The following is a 24,005-nucleotide window of genomic DNA, read 5'->3' as shown; positions in this document are numbered from 1 at the left end:
CTTTTGTGGTTTTGCAGTGCTAATTGATTGTGCATGACAAATGTGTTATTAAAGATGTTCCCATCTTTGAATTTGTGTGTGTTGCATAGTTTATTTAGCTGTTAAAAACTATTTCAGTTTTTTTCAGAGTATGAATAATTTGACCAATGATGACCAATGAACTGTCAGAGGAGATATGTCTAAAGTAACTGAAAGAATTGTAATTTTTTATGGTTATAAACTCATCAAAACTCACTCATGAAATAAAACTTAGGCAATATGATGTCATTCTTCAAAGATCCACTTTCCCTGGTTACGTACTCTCTATGGACAAAGAAAATATTTTTTAATATCCACATTAACTCTCTTCGGCTCTAAATACTATGCAATATTTTAAAAAGTGACCTGTTTTTAACATAGTACCCCAAATGCCTAACAATATTAAAAGGGTGTCTTAGCTTGAGAGGGAAGCTAAGTTATTATTTGGCCATATTTGAGTCCAAATAATATCACTTAGAAAAATGAAATAGAGTTCAAAATAATGATTGCATATCAGGTAAAGGCATAGCAGTCATATATTACTGATTTATTATATTTATCTGATTTTAATCTAGAACTCCTTCAGAAAGAGCTATACCCTCAACTTATCATGCATTTAACACAATCTCTGTTGCAGGTTACTTAGTTATAGAAAATCCATCAAGTAAGTTTGTTAAATATCTTTTCTTCTTTTTGAATATCAATGCTAGATTCACTGATTCAATGAATCTTAATGTGTGGTTCCTTTTTTTGTATGTTTGCTAGAAAAACCTCCAAGCTGGATATAAATCATAAAAGCATGACTAATTGCATGGTAACTGGAGAAATGCTTTCTCTCTCTCTGGGGTGAAGCCTGCATGTCTGTATTTTAGCTTGGGAAGTAATACGGGGATATTTAAACTCCTTAGGGTTTAAAAACCATGTCATTATGAGAATGAGGTCACTGCAATATTTTATATCTTCTAAAACCTTGTAATGTATAAAATGTTTTCTGTATGACAAAGAGGTATTATGTGCTTTAGGATTCAATGATAACTTTATGCCCTTATATTTACTTGAAAAACTTTCTTCCTTACAATGTGAAATCGTTCATATAAAGTCACTTAAAAATGGAAAGGATTTTGTGCCAGGGATATAAAGAAAGAACACTTACAGGGGAAAAGTTAATTTTGTAAATATGGCAGAGTGACTTTAAAGGGCTGTGTGGTTACAGGTTTGGCAACGTCTGCTGTTCTTTGACTTGTTCACTGTACAGCCGGTGCCAGTCTAACATGATTCCATTTTCTACCTCTCTTTGCTTGGAGGCCGGTAAGCAAGAAGTCCTTCCTGCAACATGTTGAAGAGCTTTGCACAAACAACAACCTAAAGTTTCAAGAAGAATTTTCGGTATGTTACTAGCAGTTGTCACAACATTGCCAGACCTCCAGTCGTTTCATGTGTCACATTTCATGTCCATTTTAAGCATGCAAGGCCATGAAGGACTCTGGCCTTGATAATCAATACCCAATTACCAGGTTGATTGTTTGGATAGTAATGTTACACGGGGTGGCCTCTGGTGCAACCTGAACAGAATTATTCACCTACTGTGTGAGGAAAGGGTGCTCTTCTGCAGACCTCCCCAGCAATGGCAGCCTGGCCTCATTTCTGCTCTGCTCTTTCATCCAGATGTACGTGGGAGTCTGGAAGGTTGCATTCGTTGGTTTTTGCTGGTGGGCAAGATTTGGGCTTTACCATAAATGTGGTTTTATATTTAAATAATTATTTTAGATTTAGAGACTAAATAATTCAATTTTATATTTGCCTGCTTAGTTTATGTTCGTGATATAGATAAACCTGAGAACAGAACGTGATGTTTCCAGAAACTACAGAAATAATATTATTTCTAGAACTATCTAAAAGGAAAAATACCCGTGTTTTATGAGGCCTATTTTTAAGTTACTATGAAATAAATACACTATCACCTTATGGAAAATATGTGAAGTTAAGAACATTCTGCTCTAACACTATTTAAAAGTTAAGATTAATCATATTGTTTTTAGCATTTTGTATATCTATAAAATTATATTAATGCATAAGGTATATATCAGATCTGTAAATAAGCTTTTTTAAAACTTCTGTGCATCTTTCCAAACTTATGTGATTATTTTGTATTATATAAGTAAAATGGATTTCTAAATGTCACCAAAAACTTTATTTCTTTTTTTTTTTCATGAAATTTTTAGTGTGTGAACCTATGAAACAAAGAATTAAGCAATTGGCTTGAATAATTCAGGATTATAATATTTCAGCCTCTCAGGGAATAATAACAAAATGTGAGAAGATTAATGGTATTTCCTACAGCTCTTTGGTTATGCTTCTTAAGTAATATTGGTCTGGACTTAACAAAATCGATGGTACCATAAAACTTTTCTTAGCATTTACAAAGCGAGAACTTGGAATTTTTCAGGAGCAAAAGTGTAATTTCACTGGAATAGGAGCGAATAAAATCACATTATGCATGACTGAGTAGATGAAAAGTTTTATTAGCAACAACATTTTCACATATATTACATTGAAAAGATTTCTAGTTCAACTTCTTTGGAGATCATGGTTTTAAGAACTTTTTAAATGCAAATATATAGGTTGTATGTATATATTGTATAAACATATCTATATACGTAAGGAACTTTTTTAAATTGTTTTTTCTCCTAATGCTGTATGAAGCTTTTTAAAGCAAAATTATATTTTAATAAATAAATGCATATTTGATAAACTTTAAAACTCAGATCATACTCACCTATACCTTAAATATTTATAAGCTCCTACTATAGGTAGGCATTATATTTGGCATATCAATATATAGCAATTCAACAGCTAATAGCTAAGTGATTTGGACAAATCACGTATACTCTCTGTTCCTCAATACCCTCATTTGTAAAATAATAGTATTTACCTCATGGAGTTGTGAGTACTAAAATGATTGAATGTGTGTAACACTAAGAATAGTGGCTGACACAGTATTAGCTATATATTACGACGATCACTTCTACCATAAAGGAACTCATACTATGATAAGAACTGCAGACGTGCACAAAAAATACATAAATACACTGTATCATGACAGAGATATGCAGAAAGAAGTGAGGACTGGCTTCATTTGGATACACTCAGAAAAGACTGCTCAAAAAGGTGATGTTTGAGATGAACTTTTGGACAATCAGAAGACCAATGGGTAGTTAAAGGGGGAAGAGTATCCCTGAGAGAGAGCGAGAAAAGAAATACAAAAGCATAAGGATACAAAACAGCCTCATTCATCTATGATCCCGCTAAAAAGAACAGTAAGAGAAAGAATTGAATAGGATGGCAGAGGCCCAGTGTTCCCTGATAAGAAAAAGGCTGCCAAGTGTGAAATTACTATCCAAACAGTCAACCTGGTAATTGGGTATTGATTATCAAGGCCACAGTCATTTAAATCTATAAATGGAAACTTCTATATGAAATAATTACAGAAAAAAAGTACCACCTTTCAGGAGATTTCCATTTCACCTTTGTTTCCCCCTCTATTCCTTTGTCTCTTATGAATATGCTGACATCTACCCCCAACACTTTGACACAGGGAAACTGTTCTAGGATTCCCTATTTGGTTAAACAAATTTTTTCTAAGCCTTTTGTGCCAATACACCAGATTTCAGATGCTTACACTGCACATATCCACATGCAAAAGACTGTCTGGATTTTCTTTTTGCGGAATAATAAGGGGGAAAGGGAGACTTACCTAATAAAAGAAATAGTTTATAATGATGTTGAAAAAATTGTAAAAACATAAATTTTTAAACTTTTTAAGGAATCTGGCAAGTTGAGACTTACTTCTAAAATAAAAACTATAAACTTTGTAAATATAAATCACCAGCTCAACAAAATAGTGAACACGTTTTCATGCACCAACTTTCTTGATGAATGGATAATATCATGATTTTTTACCAAAATGTCAATAATGGATCTCCTTGACCCTTCATCTGTGTCTGATAATTCTTAATCGCACCTTTGCATTCCAGTATCGATTTAACAATGCCTACTGAGAACAGGAATTGACCTCTGGCATCTTCTTAAACTGACCAATGTTGTACCAATTAATAGGCATGAAATCACACTGCCTGAGGAGAAAAAACAAAAAATAAATCACCGAACTCCCTTTCCCTACTAAGTAGACATTAAAATATTAAATTATACTCAGTGTGTTCCTGATGAAACCATTAGTAAAGTATGGAAAAGGGTTATTACTAACATGGTTGCCACATCTTACAGCTTCCAAAAGTACAAAGAAATTATCCCAGAGAAAGCAATAGCCCAACTGACCAATTTTTTCAGGGTATTTTCAGTAAATGTTTGTGTAAGTTCATTGCTAATAATTTGACCTTGTTTCTGCAGTTAGGAGAGGTGTTTTCAATTTAAAAGTAAAAGGGTTTAGAACAAAGAATAGTTTTTTCCTAAGTAGAATTTCTTGTTTACCTCTGAAATAAATCTAAACTTTGCAATGACTTCACTCCACAGGAACTACCAAAATTTCTTCAGGATCTTTCTTCAACTGATGCCGATCTGCCTTGGAACCGAGCAAAAAACCGCTTTCCAAACATAAAACCATGTATGTGCCCTTACTGCCTCTGGTTTCTATCTGCAAAATGTTTAAAAATGAGCACCAAATGCATATTTCTTAAATCTATTATATTACATATTAATTGAATCACAATAATATATTTTATTAGCAGTAATTTTCAATTGTATCTCTTTTGCTTTGTTAATATTTATTAAAGTTAATGTACATGATTTTTAGCTTGCTCATACAAGGTTTACTTATGCAGGTGCAAGAAACTGTAGACCTAATAGTTTCTCAGCTTTGTAATTTAACCCAAGTAATGAACCTCTCTAACATCTTCCTACAGATCTAGTTCTCAAATGAAAAGAGAAACATGTAACTTTGTGCATTCGTTTCCCTTAAAAGCAGGGCAGTGCTTTCTTATGGAATATAAAAAATGCATTGCAAAATATTCATTGAAGATCAAAGTAAATGTGTGGTTACCAGGATTGGTTTTACAAAAGGGCAGGGTGGTGCCTCACCATGGTAAAAAAAAATTCATTTTCCAATCAGTAAGAAAAGAAAGTATACTATCGCTTTAAGAATTAGTAGTGATGTGAAAGGAAATATAGAACCTTCGTCTGTTAATAATAGCTGTATGTTTGCTATTACATTTTTTGAGCAGATGTGCCTCCTATCTGTATTCTGATCTAATACTCTTTATGAGATAAAGAAGTGCTATTTGTGATATTCTGAAATACTGTTAATATTGTTTCAAAATCTAGAATTTTAAAATAGTCCTAATTTTAGAGTACTTTTAATAAATATACGTTTTTCTATGTTCTATGCCTTTTCAAAACTATATTGGGAAAATTCCTTACTTACGAATTGAACTCTTCTGTCTAGAAAGACACAGATTTGAAGAAGGATAGAATCACAGAGTGTAAAACCATAAAAGATGTGGCTGGGAGGACATAAACCAAATTCTGATATTCTAGAACTCAAGGATAACTGAGGCATGAAATAAACAAATTTAGGGAAATGTGATATAGGAAGTAGTAATCTAGCGGAATCTGCTAATTCCCAAGAATTAGGATAGGATGAAAATGCAAATAGCTTTAATCACCAAAATCCCTTCTGGAACAAAGCAAATCACAAGTAAATGACTTCAGGAGCAAGTTGACAAATCAGACACTATTGTAGGAAGTAAGGAATGTTAGTATTGAGTCTCTGAGTTTCTATGGCATGAAGTTTCTCAGTAGGTCTTTTGTTTTCCTTTTCAAAGAGTTAACCTGTGTTGGATGCATCATAAATTTAAGAGATATGGAAATGTTTACATGTTTATATTTGTCTCTACCTAAATTTCTTCAGTACTATCTGCCTCATGCTTATTCAATGCTCTTCTGTAAAAATAAACACTGTAATCTGATTGAAAGATAGTTCCCAGGCATCTGGGTGGCTCAGCTAGTTAAGCATCTGCCTTCCACTCAGGTCATGATCTCAGGATCCTGGGATCAAGTCCCACATCAGGCTCCCTGTTTAAGGAAGTGTGCTTCTCCCTCTGCCCCTCCTCCCGCTCATGCACTCACGCGCGCGCTCCCTCTCTCTCTCTCAAAAATAAATAAACAAAAAATCTTTAAAAAAAAAAAGGCAGGTACTATGAAATATTTAATGTTTATTTATAATCATATATTTGGCTGAAGTAATTTATAATATATCAGTATATATTTGGTCCAAAGACCAAAGAGTATCTAATTAAAAATATGTAAAAATTTGAGACGTTAGCAAGATTTTTTTTAAAGATTTTAAGAGAGAGAGAGAGAGAAGAAAGAGGGGTAGGGGGAGAAGGAGGGAGAGAATCTCAAGCAGAACACCAGCCTCTGCCCCTTCACAGAGCCTGACATGGGGTTCAATCTCACGACCCTGAAACCATGACCTGAGCCAAAATCAAGATCAGACGCCCAAATGACTGAGCCACCCAGGTGTCCCAGCAAGATATTTTTTAACTGTGAAATTTCAATCGTTTTTTATTAAGATCCCAGTGCATTATTATCCAGATTCACAACATGGCTATAAGAAAAGTCAGACCATATAGCTTATTACTTATAGGATAGGAAGAGAATAAGAGTGGTCAATGAAAATAAATAACCTTAAAACAACAAGAAGAGCTGAAAAGTCTGCACAGTTTCTTCAAATCTGAGGCTAAGACAAAAAATAATTGCTGATGAGGGAATTGTGTTATAAATCAAGGATGTTTGGGATATTATAATTGGCATTTCATGCATTTTTCACCTTTGCTAGAGTCAAATGGATGATGTCCAATTGTTTTCTGCTTTCTTCTTGATTCTAGTACAGAAAACTTAGGGTAATTTTTCAAATAATGTGTTATATCTACGTTCAATAGCCTTTAATGGATTTGTAGGGGAAACATTTTTCTTAACTATACATTTAGAGAGTTGGAGGTCCTATAAGAAATAATTTTGTTAGGTAGATTTCTCTATTTTTTGAGAATGCGATTAGAATAATTTATTAATTCAACTAATATGTACTGCCTGCCATATAGGAAAAATGCTAAGAATGTGTGGGCTCTGATCAAACTTCCTGGGTTACAATCCTGTGTACCTACTCACTGCCTTAGTGACTGGACATATTATTCAGTGGTTCCCACCTTATAAGGTTATTATGAGGATTAGATGAAATAATTATGTAAATCTCTCTGCACAGTACTGGAACATGGAAAGCTCTCAATGTTAATTCTTATGATTGTTAGTAATCAATAGATTGCTTACTTTTAAAAGCTGTTAACTTTCTGGGTGAATAAGATATAATAACAGGCCCTTAGGGTCTCTAGTCTGGACATAGCAAGCCCACTTCCCTAACCTGAGTGAGAAAGTGAGCTATAAACTCACAGCCACCTCTGTGAGCAAGTACACCCCGGCCACACACACATACAGTACAAGCAAATGAGATGTTTAAACTAAATATATTCTCCCACTGTGCTTGCAGAGAAGCCATTAAGCTGAAGAAAGGTTTTTTTCTCCCATAAAGAATGAATTCATTTTAATAGACTCTGAATTTTAGCTTGAGACAGCTTAGTGAAGTGCATTGTTTCCCCTGAGTAATGTAGGAAGTAGGATTTCAAATATCACAGTGCATTTTAGAAGATATTAGCTTACAGGGCTTTAAGATACTAGAATTAGCAGCAAATGCTTGCAGAAGAGATTTCCAAATCTCTGACAGGACACTATGACCTTCAGAAATGTTCCAACACCACGAAGAAAAGTTTAGCTTGCTGTTGACTCAGATAGTTATAAGCAGGCATATCGTATGAACAGAAACCTGATGGCTTCCCTTCCTAAGTTACAGGACTAGCCACAATGTCATTAAAACAGTTAGATCATACCAAATTCAAAGTCTTTGGGACATAGATCATTTGCATAAATTTGATTAAACATTCCCCATCTCTAAGCACATTAGGCAGGTTATTTGAATCACTAACAATACAGCAAAGTTGTTTAACAAGTAACATGTGCTTAAGTTTTATCAAGTCCTATTCAGCTTTATAAGTTCCATAAGTTTTCATGTAAGTTTTCCTCAAGAGGATTCTACGAAATAACTGTTACAACCATATATTATAGGTAAGGTAATGAAGGAGCAGAGAAGTTAAGAAATTCACCCAAGGCCATTCATATGGTAGATAGATCATCTGGAATTCAAACCCAAACCCATTTACGCATTTTCCTCCACTACCATGTGCCTTCCCAATGAGATTAAAAAAAAAAAAAAAAAAAAAAACCTTCAAAATAATTATGTAGTAATAGGTATTTTATATCATTTCCATGCCTAGCTAAAATTAGCCCTGGACATTCCAATTGAAATACCAATCATAATACCAACTTTGGTAAAAAGCCTCAGGAAAAAAATAATTTGAACCCCTTTCTTGAAGAAAAATAATGGTTAGGGGGCATCTAGTTATACCAGATCTTAAAATATTCTAAGAATAATAATTAAAAGTTCGGTATTAAAGAAAGAATGGGCAGATAAGTTACTAGAAAAGAATAAATAGTCCAGAAATAGGCCTAGAAATGCATAGAGAAATCTAGTGTATAATAAGAGTGGTATTTTGAGTAAGATGGGAACAATGGAATGTTAACTAACTGGGACTGTTCATTGTTCCAAATGGCAACAAAGAAACAAACAATACAAGCTAGATTTTACCTAGTTCCATTGAAAATAATAGTAAATCCCAATGATCAAAGATTGAAATAGTTAAAACAAAAGCAGAAAAACCATTAAAGTTCTAGAAAAAGATATGAATGGAGGATTTGTAAAAATAAAAATATTGGTGTGACAGACACCTTTGTATGAATGACCCAAGAAGCCATCATGATGCCATGAGGAAAAATAATTCAAATTTTGATTATTAAAAAATGTACATTTTATGTATGGCAAGATAGCTAGCTACGTTGATGGACAGGGTCAAAAAATGGTAAGAAAATTTCAGTGCATGTAATATGTATTGAATATGTAACATGATATATTTTTTGTATAAAATGTTTTTTAGAAATAGAAAAATAGGGACATGGGTGGCTCAGTGGTTAAGCATCTGCCTTTGGCTCAGGTCATGATCCCAGCATCCTGGGATCGAGTCCCGCATCGGGCTCCCAGCTCAGTGGGGAGCCTGCCCTCTGCCTGCTTCTCCCTCTGCCTGCCGCTGCCCCTGCTTGTGTGCATGCATGCTCTCTCTCTGACAAATAAATAAAATTTTTTTAAAAAATAGAAAAAAAGTATAATATGAAAAGACCATTAATGAAGAAGTTATTTAAAATGGCCAATACACAAGCAAAGAAGCTCAGTTGAATTGCTTTCATATTTAAGGAAATAAAAATAAGTATTATGAGACATCAATTTGTATCTATCAAAATATCATGAACTAAAATGTTTAACAAAATCTTGTGGTAGTGAAACTAAGAGGAAACAGAATTGTTCAAACACTTTTCAAACACTTTTGTTCAGAGGATGAATTGATATAATTAGAGAACAATTTGGCAATATCTTTCAAAATTTGAAATGCATGACAGGATTTTGGAATTTTATTGCTGGTAATGTATTCTTCCAATACACTACAACATATATGCAAAAAGTTTAGTTATATTTCTTTATCATTTTGCAATAACAAAATGAAGTTAATTTAAATCATCATAAGATATAAAGTAGTATGTTATATTCAGACAATGAAATACTATATGGCTGTTTAATGAGCAAGGGATTTTTGTTTATGATTATATGGAAAGATATAGGTAAATGAAAAAAAATGCAGAAAAGAAAGTATATCACTCCATTTGTGGTTAATTTTTATGAAATTGTATAGAAGATTCTAGCAATATTTACAAGAACATATTAATAGTCATTATCTCTGGGTAGTGGAAATATGGGATAAGAGGGAACTTCTACTTTAATTTTATGACCATCTGTAATGTTTGGTGTTACATCTTGAATTTCTTTGTATTACTTTCATAGTACAATCAGTAGTGGCAATTTAAATAATGAATTAGCATTACTGTCTTATATTGTCCTCTAGATAACAATAACAGAGTGAAGCTGATAGCTGATGCTAGTATTCCAGGATCGGATTATATTAATGCCAGCTATGTTTCTGTAAGTTGCTATTTTTTTATGTTTTGTATTCTTATATATGCTTTCTATTCTTATAAAACATAAATACTTCAATACTTCAATTATATTACTCTTCCAACTATTTTAAATAAGAAATTTATTATAAACTACAGATTTTATGTGCCAATTCCTTACAACACTAAGTACTCCCATTTTATAGATGGGAAAATGGGGGCTCCTAATAGAGATTGCAATTTACCAACAATCATTTCACTAAGAAGTGACAGATATATAACTTCAAGCTACATATCCCCAGGCCTTTCCACTATATACATTCTTTGTACACAAGGACGACGTCTGTCAATCTCTCTTACAAAGAAAAAGTTAGCCAAATAGGCAGTTAAGTCCACACAACATAAAAATTGTATGCTCTCCTTGCCATCTAGATTTTCAGTCCTTCAAGGAGACTATGATGTTCTCTGATCCTCAGTTACCTGTAGAATGTGCACTCCATTGTAGCTGCTCAAAAAACATAAATGAACCAACACAGGATAGATTGTGACATGCCTAATGTACTGTCTGGTGCATCATAGATAAATACATGCTGCATTGGATTAAAAATTGAATGAAACCAAAGTGTTTTAGGGATCTCTCTCTCCCTCTCCTTCTGCGTGGCTCTCTTACCCTCTCAATGCTCATCACTATCACAGGTACCTAGAAACCTGAAATGCACCCAAGACCTGCACTGGGGTTGACACATGGAATTGCCCTTGCCCTTGCAGTTATTAAATTCAACCATTCACCTTGGAACTGTTTCTGAAAAAATCCTGATAATTAGATGTTAGCCTCTCTTGGCATTGATTCACCTACTTCCTCCTAAGGCAGATGATTCTATCTCTGAACAACTCCAATATACAGTTGTTTTCTTAAAAACAAGATATGCTCCCTTATATTTTCACCCACTGGCTTCAATTCTAACATATAGCAAAGTTAGCCATCCTTATCATGGTGACCCTACAGACACTTGAGGGTTTCCTCTAGTGTCCACAGTCTTGTATTCTTTTCTTATTCATAGGTCATCACTCCCAGGCCTGCCCTTTGGTCCCACTGAGACTCTGCTTCTATGATGTTCCATCCTTTCCCCAATAACATAATTTGTCCTGTGTCCCATTCCCTTGAAACCACTGTTAAGTGGGAAAATTTCTTTCTAAATTCTATATTGGTTGATAATGACTCCAAAATTGTAATTATATGTGGGCCTTATTGTGAAAGAAATATGTAAAGGGAGAATTTCAGACTTTTTAATAGGGGAAATGAGGGAGGGTTTGGAGAAGTTAAAGCATCCTTTGAATTCCAGCCTATTTTTATGAAAGAACTTTAAATCCATTTTGAAAAACCACATGTATTTTCTATTGTGATGACATATTTTAGTCACTTATCAAATGTTTGAGTCCCTTGAAAATGTAATTCCTCTCTAAAGATTTCAGTGAAATCTTTTGCTTACTGATTATCATTGCAGCCTAAACTCTACAGGATGTCGAAGTTTTACTTTGATTTACAGAATGATGCATATATGCATTTAATTTCATCAATGTGCTAATGAGCATATGTTTTGTGATACTATAGAACGGGGCAAGGGCAAATGGTTATATAAGTGATCTACTGATTTGTGCCATTTTTATTCACTAATAACTACGTACAAAAGAATAATTCATATTCTCTAATGTTCAACCAGATATAGGGTCACAGTATAGGGTATGACTATGATTAAAAAGGAAACTGACAGTTTTAGTAGGTGTAACTAAACCACATAGATTTACATAAACAAAGGAATATTCATGAACACCTAGTGCCCACTCTAAATATTTTAGGTTGTCAGGAAACAGCCATAAGATGATAATGCAGGGTGAGCAATAAACTAAGAATTCTGAATATATATGTCCTGCTATAATCAAATGATGTTGTAATATAATAAATCTTACAACAAAGTCACTATGAACCATATGTAATGATATGCATTATCGTTACTGAGCTGCATGGTAAGTAGGCCCAGATGGAAAGCACTGTACGGTAAGGCAGATTTCAGAATTGGAGTGGAAGTATATTGTTGCTCTTAGCTTTTAGGTAAATCTCCTTTGCTTGGAATGCCAGGAACAGATGGGAATAGAAAAGCCATGATACCCTAGTGGCCCTCACTTCGCCATCCCCAAATTCATGAAATATCTGATGCATCGATTCCCCCCCCATCCCCCCAGTTTTGTTCCGTGGCACCTCCAGCTGAAAGTTCATGAACACTTGTTCCAAGAGCAAAAGACAGAGGCCATCTACAAATGGGTTCTGGATTTCTGTATCTCCAGGTCTAGAGGAAAAAGAGAGGAGAACTATAAAGGGAGGTAGGGCAGAAAACAAAATAACTAGTCTTCAGATGGAAAAGCAAAAGGGCTAAAGTCTGGGGAAAGGAAAAGGGAGAAGTGATGTACTTTAGGTACATCTGAGGGATATCCTTTAAAATTGGGAGATTTCAGGTCAGGGTCTGTCAGTAGATTAATGTATCTTTATCTCTTTGCCCTGGGCTGTCCTTGTGAATTGTGCTCCCGTCCGTAGGACTCACAGGGAGTTGGAACATTTTGGTGATGGATGGACTGTGGGAGAGAGGTAGGGAGGGAAAGAGATACTGCATCCCTGTAAACAGGCACTAACTTTACAAATGAGTCTAGAAAGGTTTTCAAGAGAATTAACAATAAAAACGTTATGTAAGGGACAAGAGAACGGCACCAAACCCTCACAATTATCTCTACTTGAGATGCCTGAAATTACTTTAACCTGAGAGATTTTTACCATAATTAGAAATTAAAGATTAAAGGCCATGATGCCAATGAGCTGTAATAACATCAGAAACATCAGAATTGTTCCCACATTGATAGAATATTATAGTACCAAAAGGACATTTAGTCCCTGAGAAAGGGAAATGCAGATGACCAGGAGAAACATTTTATAAATTGATTCCTGTTAATTGCCCTCATCCTTGAAACACTTTCTTCACTTGGCATCCAGGACCTCATTCTCTCAATTTTCCATCTACAGCTGTGACTCTTTCGTCTCAGTGTCATTAGTTTTCTGTTTTTTCTTCCACGACCAAACACTTGAATTATCTAGAGCCCAATCCTTGAATTTATAGTTTCTTTCCAAATTCATTTCCTTGATAATTTTCCATTCTTGTGTTTTAACTGAGATCTGTGTGATGATTACTTTCAAATTTATGTCTCCAGTTTGGATTTCTTCCTGAATTCGAAACTCATACACTCAATTGCCTTCATGATATTCCCACTTCAATATCCAACAAAGATTTTAAGTTTAATAGGTCCATAATGAATTCCTAATTTTCCCTTCAAACCTGAATACCCCAAAGTCTTCCCAATCTTCCTTTGAAATTTTTACTGATTCTTATACCCAATATCCAGTCCATCAACAAATTCTATCGACTCTGTCTTCAAATATATCCAGATCCTGTCACTTCTCACCATCCCCACAGTTACCACCCAAACTACCTTTGGTTGGATCATTGCAAAAGCCTTCTAGCTATTCTCCTCCTTTCACCTTTTAACCCCTATAGGCTGGTCTTCTAACAGAAATCAGGAGTAAAACTGTTAAACCATACACTCTATATGTTCAAAACCTTTCAACAGCTTTCTAGATCATCCCCAGTAAAAACCAAAATCTTTTCATTACCTGCTAGGACCCAAAGCACCCTTATCTTCCCTCTTCTGTTCTTTCTTATGTCATCTTCTATAACTGTCCCCTCCTCGTTTACTCCACTCTAGCCATTTGGTGTTCATAGAAAATTCTAGACACATTTTTCCTTTAATGTTCTCACACTTGACTTTCTACCAGGAACATGTTCCCCTAAATCCTGCAGAGCTTACTTCCTTACTTCTTCAAGTCTTTCCTAAGATATCACCAGTGAGTCTTTTCTGAACATCCTATTTTCTAAAACCCTCTCTCATAGCACTTACCACTTTTAAAAGTTATATGTAATTTGCTTTTTTAAGAGACTTATTAATGGACTTAATGTCTATCTCCCCTAATATATAATAAAGAATATAAAATAAATATCAATATATTTATTTATATAAATATAAAATATAAAAATAAATATATTTATTTATATAAATATAAAGAAAATAAATAAGAATGGGAATTTTAGTGTCTTTGTCAGTGATGAATCCCCAATTCCTAGGACAGTGCCTGGCACACAGTAGAAACTCATAAATATTATTTCAATAGAGGAATGTAGATATTTTAATACTGAAAGAAATCAACCAAAATATTAACAGTACATCATTCTGGAAGTGAGATTGTGGGTGAATTCCTCATTCTATTATATATTTTATAACTAGCTTATTTTTATCTATTGCTCAAAAACTAAAAAATACTGTAATATAAATGTTGATTTAATGTTGTAATTATATCCTTTTAGGGCTATTTATGTCCAAATGAATTTATTGCCACTCAAGGTCCATTACCAGGAACAGTTGGGGATTTTTGGAGAATGGTGTGGGAAACCAGAGCAAAAACATTAGTGATGCTAACACAGTGTTTTGAAAAAGGGCGGGTAAGTTGTTTGAAAATTTTTCCACAAGATGTTAGTTTACAATTGTCTTCATATATGTGTGACAATTTCAGCTAATACTGTGAGTCATCAATAACTTGGACATCTATAAGGCAGTTTTAACTTAGTAGCAATAACTGTGATATATAGATCAATATAACAATGGTTCTTACGACTGCTGATTTTGCCTGAATACAGATCAGATGCCATCAGTATTGGCCAGAGGACAACAAACCGGTTACCGTCTTTGGAGATATAGTGATTACGAAGCTAATGGAAGATGTTCAAATAGATTGGACCATCAGGGATCTGAAAATTGAAAGGGTAAAAAAAAGGCAAGGGAGGGGAACGCAATAGTAAATATGAATGCTCTAAATGTCTAAAAGTAAAATTAATTTCTAGAACGGTCCCTTGCAACAGTACCTCTATATTCAACAGTACTTTCCTGGTATTTTCTAAACAGAAGTTTTTAATTGGTAACTGACCTCAATATCTATGTCACTGTGTTTAATTCCAAATCTCAGGGTTAAAGTTTATTTTAACCAATGAGCACCAAATTCTTAGGTAGACAAGGGGAAAAAAGAAGGAAATAAGTAGATCATTAGGTTTTTCTTTGGTGAAGAAACTGTAATATTTGACTTAAAACAGGACTTTCCCTAATCAGTCGTCTCTTTCTTCATCTTAATGATTTAATTTTCTATTTGATCCAGAACCGATACAGAAGATACAGTATGGGATCCCACTTTATCAGTTTGTATCGATGCCTATACACACAGAAAATGACACAAGGATCTTTACACTTTCTGACATTAGCAGACACTCAATACCTGTGTTTTGAATAATAGGTGAATGTGTTTGTTTAATTTTGGATCAAAATTATTTTAAAATCTGCTATTCTTGTGCTACCAAATGTTACACTACATCTGAATATAAACACTCTATATTATCATCATTGCAAGCTTTTTTATTGTTTCCATTCATGCTGGAAGGCAATTTGCTTTATTGTAGCAATAATAGAGGATCTATCTTGCAGGAAATCATGAAAAACCTAGTTTCTTCTGTTTGGTAAATAGTCATTTTTAAAAGATCACTTTCAAAAGGTAAGACATAGCTGCCTTAAAACCTTCATTATGGTGCTTTAATAATCATAACATGCTTCTTTAATCTGTCGTGTTACCTAGCATGGAGATTGTATGACCGTTCGACAATGCAACTTTACTGCTTGGCCTGAGCATGGGGTCCCAGAAAACAGTGCTCCTCTAGTTCACTTTGTAAAATTGGTTCGAGCAAGCAGAGCGCATGACACCACACCCATGATTGTTCACTGCAGGTAAGGAAGAGACTTTCAGAACCTTATATGAAACGCTAGAAATGGTCTTTAAAGTCAATGTGGTCTTTTTATTATCATGATACTGTTGATTATTTTATGGAGGAATGTTAATATAGCTTCATTCCAATTTCCGGTTTTTGGATGTTTTACTAGTTATAATGGGTCAAATTTTAGCTTTATGAAAGGTTAAATGGCAAAAATAAAGTGAGTAGGGAAGGCGTCTAAAAGCAAGGGAAAGTATCTTACTGGTAAGGGGATCTTCCTGAACTCTTGACTGGATTTTGCCTCTCAAAGGAAAGTCTTTAATTTTTTTTTTTTAACTGTAGCCCCTCATTAATGTGTGTGTGTAGGATTTTAAGAATTTTACAAGTAAACATCTGTTCCTTTATTATTTCAATTGGCATTAGTCTACTACCATAATTTAAATTTTTTTCATAAAGCAAATTTTTAGATTTGAGTTGTAAAGAATAAAAGAAAATGGACTTTAAAATAAAGATCAAATTAAGTGACCAACCCAAGTATGACAACAATTTTTTACGAACTTTAGCTGCACACATCTTCTTTTGACTAGCTCTTTGAACATGGATAAGAGAACATAACAATAAATTAAAGTTTTTCTCCACTTTGTTTTCATTGGTATTTAACACTCTAAGAAATAAAACTCAAGGTTGTTTAGAATTCAGAGTTTTTCTGGACAGATGGATTTGATTGTTTTGTAAGGTAATAAATCTAAATAAGTCTCAACTTGAGTCTCTTCAACAATTGGTTTGTAAATTAGAGAAAAAGTAGGTAATAATACACTATTTTATGATTTTGTTTACATGAGATACCTAGGATGGGTAAATTCATAGAGACAGAAAGTAGAATTGTGGTCACCAGGGACTCAAGGGAGACAGAGAAGGGTACATTGTTTAACAGGTTATTGTTTAATGGGTACATTGTTTAATTAGTTGTTTAATGAGAACGTCTGTTTGGGATGATGAAAAAGTTCTGGAAATGGATGGTGGTGATGATTGTACAACACCTTGAATGTGCTTAACACCAGCTGAGTTGTGTACTTAAAAATGCTTAAAATGGTCAGTTTTATGTTGTTTCCTTTACTGCAATAAAAATTTAAATAACAGTATCTTACTCACATTAATAATAAATTATTAATTATAAAAATTCCAATAGTTAATTGATTGATAATTTTCTAACAGGTATATACTATAATTAATGTGGTTAAAGGTGTAAGAAAATATCAATCCATCCAAGTTTTTTACTCTTATTTAGAGGAAAAAACTCACTATGTAATTTAAACGATTATATATTTTCCAGGACTCTTGTGGATTTTTTAAAAATTACAAGGGTAATACATAAATCCTTGCTCATTATAAAATATCGAAATAATGCTTAGATTTAAAAAGCATATAGAGCAAAAAGTAAAAGTGTCATTTTTACCCTCCTAATTCCATTTCCCATTCCTACACTTAACATTTTCAATAGAAGAGTATAGAGTGTAAATAGAGTAACAGTTTGCTTCCAAAGTCGATGATTGCTTTTAAGCTGGGTCACTGATGATCAAAACATTTAATGCACAGTAGCTTCCTTCAGCTTCTCCGTATCTTGCACATACACTGCCACGGACACTAAAGTCTGTTAGAAAAGTACCTAATATTATCCTTGTAGCCTCGAAAAGAGTAGAGAGCAGATAGTAGCTACACTGTAGTAAACAGCATAATGTCAGATCACTGTTTTGTCCACCTGAAACTAATGTCACAGTGTGTGTCAAGTATACTTCAATCAGTAATAAAAAAGAGAGAGAAAGAATCTCCTTTGTAATTGAAATGGATAAGAGAGTTCAGAAAAAAAGTTTGCTCATATTAATAATTCTTTTAGTATCATTTAAAACCGTCTACTAAATTTTTATCTCTAACTCCAGCTTCTCACCTCAACTCAGACATACGTTTAACTGCCAATTCAATGTGACAACCTGAATGACCACAAAACTCTGAAAATCTGATGTGTCTAAAACAGAACGCTTGATACAATCTCCAAACTCACTCCTCCTTCTCATCCCCCATCTTGGTAAATGGCAGATCCATCGTGTGTGGCACCAAAACCCTGGAGCCATCCTTGACTCTGTTCTTCTTCTCACGTTCCACCTGCAGCCCTGCAGCAGACACTCTGATGCCTCACCCCTCTCACCTCTCCACTGCACTCTCCCCACCCTGGGCTCCTGGCTCTTCCTCAAAAGCACAGAACATGCACCACTCATATCTCTTCTCCCCCCACTCCGTCGGGCTGCAGTGCTTCCCCCCCAAATACCCACACTGTGTGCTCCCTTATGCAAGTTTCTTTTCAAATATTACATAATCGGAGACACCTTCTCCTTAACCTGATTTATCTTTCTTCATAGCACTTACTACTGCCGGGCACTTTCTATGTGTGTTTGCTGAGCTATGCACTGTCCTCTGTCCTCTAGAGAGTAAGCTCCATAAGTTCAGGGACTCTGTATTTTTGTTCACAGCTGTACCCAGATGCCTAGGACAGGGTCTGACACTCAGGGTATATTGAATGATGTCATGACAGATTACACTGTTCAGCATATGTGTTGCCATAATCGAATTTATGTTGTAATGCTCATTCTTTCTTACATGGTTGAACCATGGGATATTGCTAAGATTCAACTATTTCTTACCAACAAAAATAGCACTTTCATGTTGTTCAAAGTAACATTTATAAGACTAGGTGACTTTCGAAATGTCTTTTGTTGTTCTTTTTATATTTACTTCCTATGTTAACCATTCAAATACCAAGATTCTTGTCCTTCTAATGGGAATTTCTGCATAAATCTTGTCACGTTTATCAATTCACAGTTTCTATGGAGCACATACCTATCTCTGGGTATTAAACTAATTTCTTGAAAGGAAATAGCTTTTCAATTTTATTATCTATAGGAAGTAAAAAAAAAATCTAAGAAAAGAAAGTGAAGAGAACATATGAGAGATTGCCGTTAAGATGCAGGGGAAATGCTATAGGGCTAAACAGTGGATGTTTTTAATGTTTATTAGCATTTCTATTGGTAACCAAAAATATGTTCAATGCAAAGGTTCTGGTGTTAAAAATTCTCAACAATTTTTTAAAAGATTTTATTTATGTATGTATTTATTTATTTGAGAGAGAGTGAGCAAGCGAGAGAGAGAGAGCACAAGCTGGGGGGAGGGGCAGAGGGAGAAGGAGAAGCAGACTCCCGCTGATCAGGGAGCCAGGACCCTGGGATCATGACCTGAGCCAAAGACAGACACTTAACTGACTACGCCACCCAGGCATCCCAAGAATTTTCAACAATTTTTTAAAACTCTTCTCTATACTTCTCCAGCTAAACCCCTTATAATATTATGAAAGAAGAGGAAAAGTTCAACTGCTAAAAAACAAAACAAAACAAAACCTCAAAAATTTGCTCGAGTACTAATGTTAATCATCTTGATCTATCTAGACAGTCTTGGTAACAATACAAATCTGAAGACACTCCAAAAAAAATTCCTCCAAATAAGAAAAGGACCTGCGTGGAATTTATTCCTACCATAGTTCCCTTTCTTCATCACTATCCACGTGAACAACCTTTGGCTGAACATGTTCATGTAATTTTACTCTTCCTGCAGTGCTGGAGTTGGAAGAACTGGAGTTTTTATTGCTCTGGACCACTTAACACAACATGTAAATGACCATGATTTTGTGGATATATATGGATTAGTAGCGGAACTGAGAAGTGAAAGGATGTGCATGGTACAGAACCTGGTAAGGTATCTAGCACCCTGTGCAGTGTCAGCTCTGGACTTCCCACAAGGGAAGATCTGAGTGGCAACAGTCTGGTTGGGCATGGACTTCAAACTTTACTTGCAGAGCAGACACTCTGTTTTTCTACATTATAAACCTCCTAGAGGGGACAGGGTTGGAGAGGGGCATTCCATGTGGCACAGTCACCCCTCAGCACCAGCACTGACTGCTCATCCTAGCTTGTTTATAACTGATCGGCATATAGAAAGTAATTCAAAAATTGATGTCTTTATATTTGGCAAATTTGGAAAGCTTAGGAAGTGAATCAAATCAATTTCTTTTATAAACATGCTAAATGTTATATTTGGAAAAAGCTTAAAATATTGACTCTTATGCAGTTCTATGTATTTCACTTGTCCATATTTATCCCTACTGTATATTAGTACTAATAACAATTGTCATAGCATCTTAACTAACTCCCTGGGAGTTTTTTGTTTTGTTGTTTTGGTTTAAAGGCAAAAACATTTATAAAATATATAGATTTTTCTTCATTAAAAAAATCACATAATGATAATGAGACTAAAATCTTACATTGAGTGTCTAGTGGGTTCCATCTTCTATAATAATCCTTTACATGTATTATCTTATTTAATCTTTATTTGTAAAGCAGTGTCAATAAAACTAATCAAGAGATGAGGTATTATTGGCTTTGCTTCACAAATAGGGAAGCAGATGTTCCATTCAAAGAATTTAAGTGATATTTCAAGATTATACAATTAATGTTTCAGAACCAAAATTCAAGCCCAAGTCTGTCTAACTACAATATGTAAGATGTTTCTCTCTGTATATTTGGATTGATATTTCTATACTCTTCAAATGGAAGTTTTCTCACAGTAAATATATAGACCTGCTGTAATAGTATTTTCCACAATACCTACTAGAAAACACATACAGCATCACAATTGTTAAAGGTGTGAGAAACCAGGTTCTTTGCTAAATAAGTTTGAAAAGAAGTTAAGCTGATCTTAGAATTTCTTAAAGCCTCTATGCGACTATACATTGACAATTATAAATTCAGTGCCCTTGTGAGTAACATTTCCCAGAATTACCTGATTGTGAAATCCTTGAACCTCTTTTGACCCCAGAACCTACAATGCATGTAGGGAATGTTAATATTCTTGGGAGGCTGCTGCTCTAAACTTTGTGGACTGCCCACCCCTTTCAGGAAGAACGTTTGAGCATTCAACTCCAATAAATCTTGATTTACTTTTTAAATGTATTCGGAACAGGTACATAAATTATAAAATGTATATATGCAAGGTGAGAAATCAAAAAACATGAGACAAAGATCAAATGAGCAATATTTTGAAATCTTGCTAATTGTGACTATCATTAAGATAATGATATTCATATTGTCAATACGATAATGACACTTAGCACAAGATAATTGTTTCAAATGATTTTTAATATATATTCTAAATTACTTATAATTTTTTAGAAAGCAATCTAGCTTTTTGTCAGATTTCATTACACTGTTATTGTTTTTACCTCATAGAATAGCTATAAGTTTATTCTAGAAGCACAAAGAACATCAGCCCTGCCATTTCCTTGTCATTCATTTGGACTTACATGATAAATATTACCTTCAATCCATAGTATCTTTGTAGGAATCTTTTTAAACCACTGCAATTTTGTGATGGTTAAGTAAAACTAGGTAATGTAGTCCATATGATTTCCCTATATGCTTAAGGGGAACATTTGAGTGAAGTATCACTCTTCCCATCAGAAATGGAACCTAACTTGTGACCAGGGTTGACTTCCTGGGTGTGCGACCTGTGCTCAAAAGGGCACTGCACTTGATTTAGTGTTTGCTGTCACTGTCTTGAAAATCTTTAATACTTTTTGAAGGAGGAAACTCTCATTGTCATTTTGCATTGGGCCCACGAATTAGGTAACTTGTTCTCAATTATAAGGGTTCCAATATCAATCCAAATATTAACCATTATTAAAACCCAAATGCTTTCTTATTTTTGTTAACAATAAGAATAAACAGAAAGCTAACGTTTTCCTCCCATACCCTAGATTACACATATGCACAGGTGCTCAGTGTTCTTGACATTGATCAAGACTGGTTGGCTCTTTTGGCTAGGACAGAGGGTGGGACAGATCGGAATCTTGCTTCCTTCTAGAAACTAGAGTCACTCTTCGGGTAATAAAAGTTGAAAATATTTTTGCTACGCTCTATAAGTGGAACTGAACTTTTTGAAGAGTGTGTTCAAGAATGCTTGTTAATAATTTCACACAATTTCGTACACAATATATGCTCTAAACTTCGTACATTATGCTCGTTTAACCAGCCCGAAGAATATGTTACAGTTGGGTAAGGGAATGGAAAGAGCATGAATTTTGAAGTCAGAGAATTGAGTTTCGATTCTAGCTCAGCTGCTGAATTAATTGCTGGCTCTGTGACTTGTTTGAGTGATTTCTCTTTTGTAAAATAGCCTTGTTGTACTTCTCACATGCTTATTGTCGGTATTAAATAAGAGAAAGTATCTAAAGCACCAACCGCCCAGTCAATGCCCAGCGTGCAGTACACATCTGACAGAATTCTGCTGGATTCCCTCTTTGCTGAAAAGCTGGTGCTGAAGCTGTCTCTCACCTGACTTCCTTCCCAGAAGTTTTGCTCGTTACCATCTTTTCTCTTGGATGATAAAAAGGAAAACGACCACAGTCCTTGGCTCCGGCCCTTACAAACCGGTATTGCCTTGCACAAGAGTGGTTTCTTATTTTCCTCTGTTGCACTTGGGAGTGATTGCAGTTTCGATGAAGAACGCTGTCTCAGCACATACTACAGTAGCCGTGGGCAGGGCTGGGAGGTGGGAACCTCAGAATATATTACCACTCAAAGGCCGCTCTGGGGCCATGGCCCAGACCCAGGAAAAAGCTTTGAGCTCTTTCACTGTCTACCAAAAAATAGTTCATAGCAGCCTCAAGAACTTTCTGAGAGAATAGTCCTCAGTGAGGTAATATCCTGAACGGCTATCAGTCCCTCAAATAAGGGTTAAACTGGGATGAGTCCCTTTCCTGCTCTGGTTTTCCTAAAGATATACTGATGTGACGTCTTAGGGTAGAAGAAAAAAAAAAACTAATATACTTGGGCTGCCTAGTTTTTTGCCAGGAACTTTACATATAGTAAGGCCTTTAAACATCACAGCATAGGTGTTATGATCCCCCAGATGAGGAAGCTAAACATCAGACAAGTTTCATTCTTAAGGTACCGTGATTATCTAAGGCAGAAACTGGACTTGAGCTCTTCCCTACCTCTTTGGCAATAACACACCATGACAGAGGGATTTTGGAAAATATAGTCCTGCCCTGTGAAGCTCAGCCTGGCCTGCTGGCAGAGTTTACACCCATCATTCTTTCCAGTGGAGAAAATGAGATCAGGACAGTCTGAAGCTTCACATATCAAATGTGACTTCAAATTCAAATGTGATTTTTGTAAAAACTACCAACACTCATCAATTCAAGTGATTGTTGTTTTTAAAGAAATTGTATTGGGTCCATATATTTCTGCCAATAATGTTATTCATTGTGTGACATGTATTTAGAAAACATATTTTTAGAATTACCCTGAGAAGTACTTTACTAGCAATTTCAACGGGTTTTCATTACTGTATAACGACATTCCATTTCTTCCCAAAATTGAATCATGTAACTCGATCATCCACTCACTGACAAAACTTAATCCCTAATGACTTCTAAATGTTCTCCAAATGAAATCCTTCCTTAAATGGTAAAGGTTGGCTAGTTGTGAGAATTAAATGATACTGAGTCAACAAACATTTGTTATGTAACTACTACGTGCCAGGCACTATTACAGGTAATGGGAATAGAGCAGTGAATGTGACAGAGTTCTGCCCTCCCAGAACTGACATTCTGTTGAGGAGATGTTTGTGGAAGCATTTTGTAATTTAGGAAGAAATACATATTCGTAATAGATATTCGTAATAGATTCGAAATAGAGATTCGTAATAGATATTCGTAATAATGATCAACAGCTTCTAAAGCCAGTTTCAGTAGAGGAGTTCCAAAAAGGTTTTGAGATACAGTAGCAATAG

The 24,005-nt window shown here is 34.8% G+C and overlaps 2 protein-coding genes across 39 annotated transcripts in view; one reads left to right on the top strand and one right to left on the bottom strand.

Moving 5' to 3' along the window:
• LOC148108660 (uncharacterized) overlaps positions 1–24,005 on the bottom strand; it is a 199,554-nt gene that overhangs the window by 148,160 nt on the left and 27,389 nt on the right. For 3 of the 33 annotated variants that reach the window (XR_015727168.1, XR_015727180.1, XR_015727163.1), the window contains one exon: positions 4,040–4,151. The exons of 26 other annotated variants lie outside the window; for them this stretch is intronic. The gene's annotated coding sequence lies outside the window, so the exon portion shown is untranslated. Of the gene's footprint in view, positions 1–235; positions 255–1,171; positions 1,305–4,039; positions 4,152–14,968; positions 15,105–22,543; positions 22,837–24,005 lie in introns of those variants that run through there. 4 more of the 33 variants (XR_015727170.1, XR_015727173.1, XR_015727171.1 and 1 more) reach the window with 4 other exon arrangements.
• PTPRQ (protein tyrosine phosphatase receptor type Q) overlaps positions 1–24,005 on the top strand; it is a 258,211-nt gene that overhangs the window by 229,544 nt on the left and 4,662 nt on the right. For all 6 annotated transcript variants that reach the window (XM_087868896.1, XM_045779834.2, XM_087868894.1 and 3 more), the window contains 7 exons: positions 1,323–1,404; positions 4,549–4,639; positions 10,152–10,228; positions 14,664–14,798; positions 14,994–15,119; positions 15,977–16,125; positions 19,770–19,905. In XM_087868896.1, the coding sequence (XP_087725022.1) occupies positions 1,323–1,404; positions 4,549–4,639; positions 10,152–10,228; positions 14,664–14,798; positions 14,994–15,119; positions 15,977–16,125; positions 19,770–19,905 (796 nt within the window). The remainder of the gene's footprint in view (positions 1–1,322; positions 1,405–4,548; positions 4,640–10,151; positions 10,229–14,663; positions 14,799–14,993; positions 15,120–15,976; positions 16,126–19,769; positions 19,906–24,005) is intronic.

The sequence above is a fragment of the Ursus americanus genome, chromosome 17, assembly GCF_024610735.1.
Source record: "Ursus americanus isolate L20-20 chromosome 17, mUrsAme1.1.p, whole genome shotgun sequence".
Classification (NCBI taxonomy): Eukaryota; Metazoa; Chordata; class Mammalia; order Carnivora; family Ursidae; genus Ursus; species Ursus americanus.
This window is presented reverse-complemented; position numbering and strand designations above follow the sequence as displayed.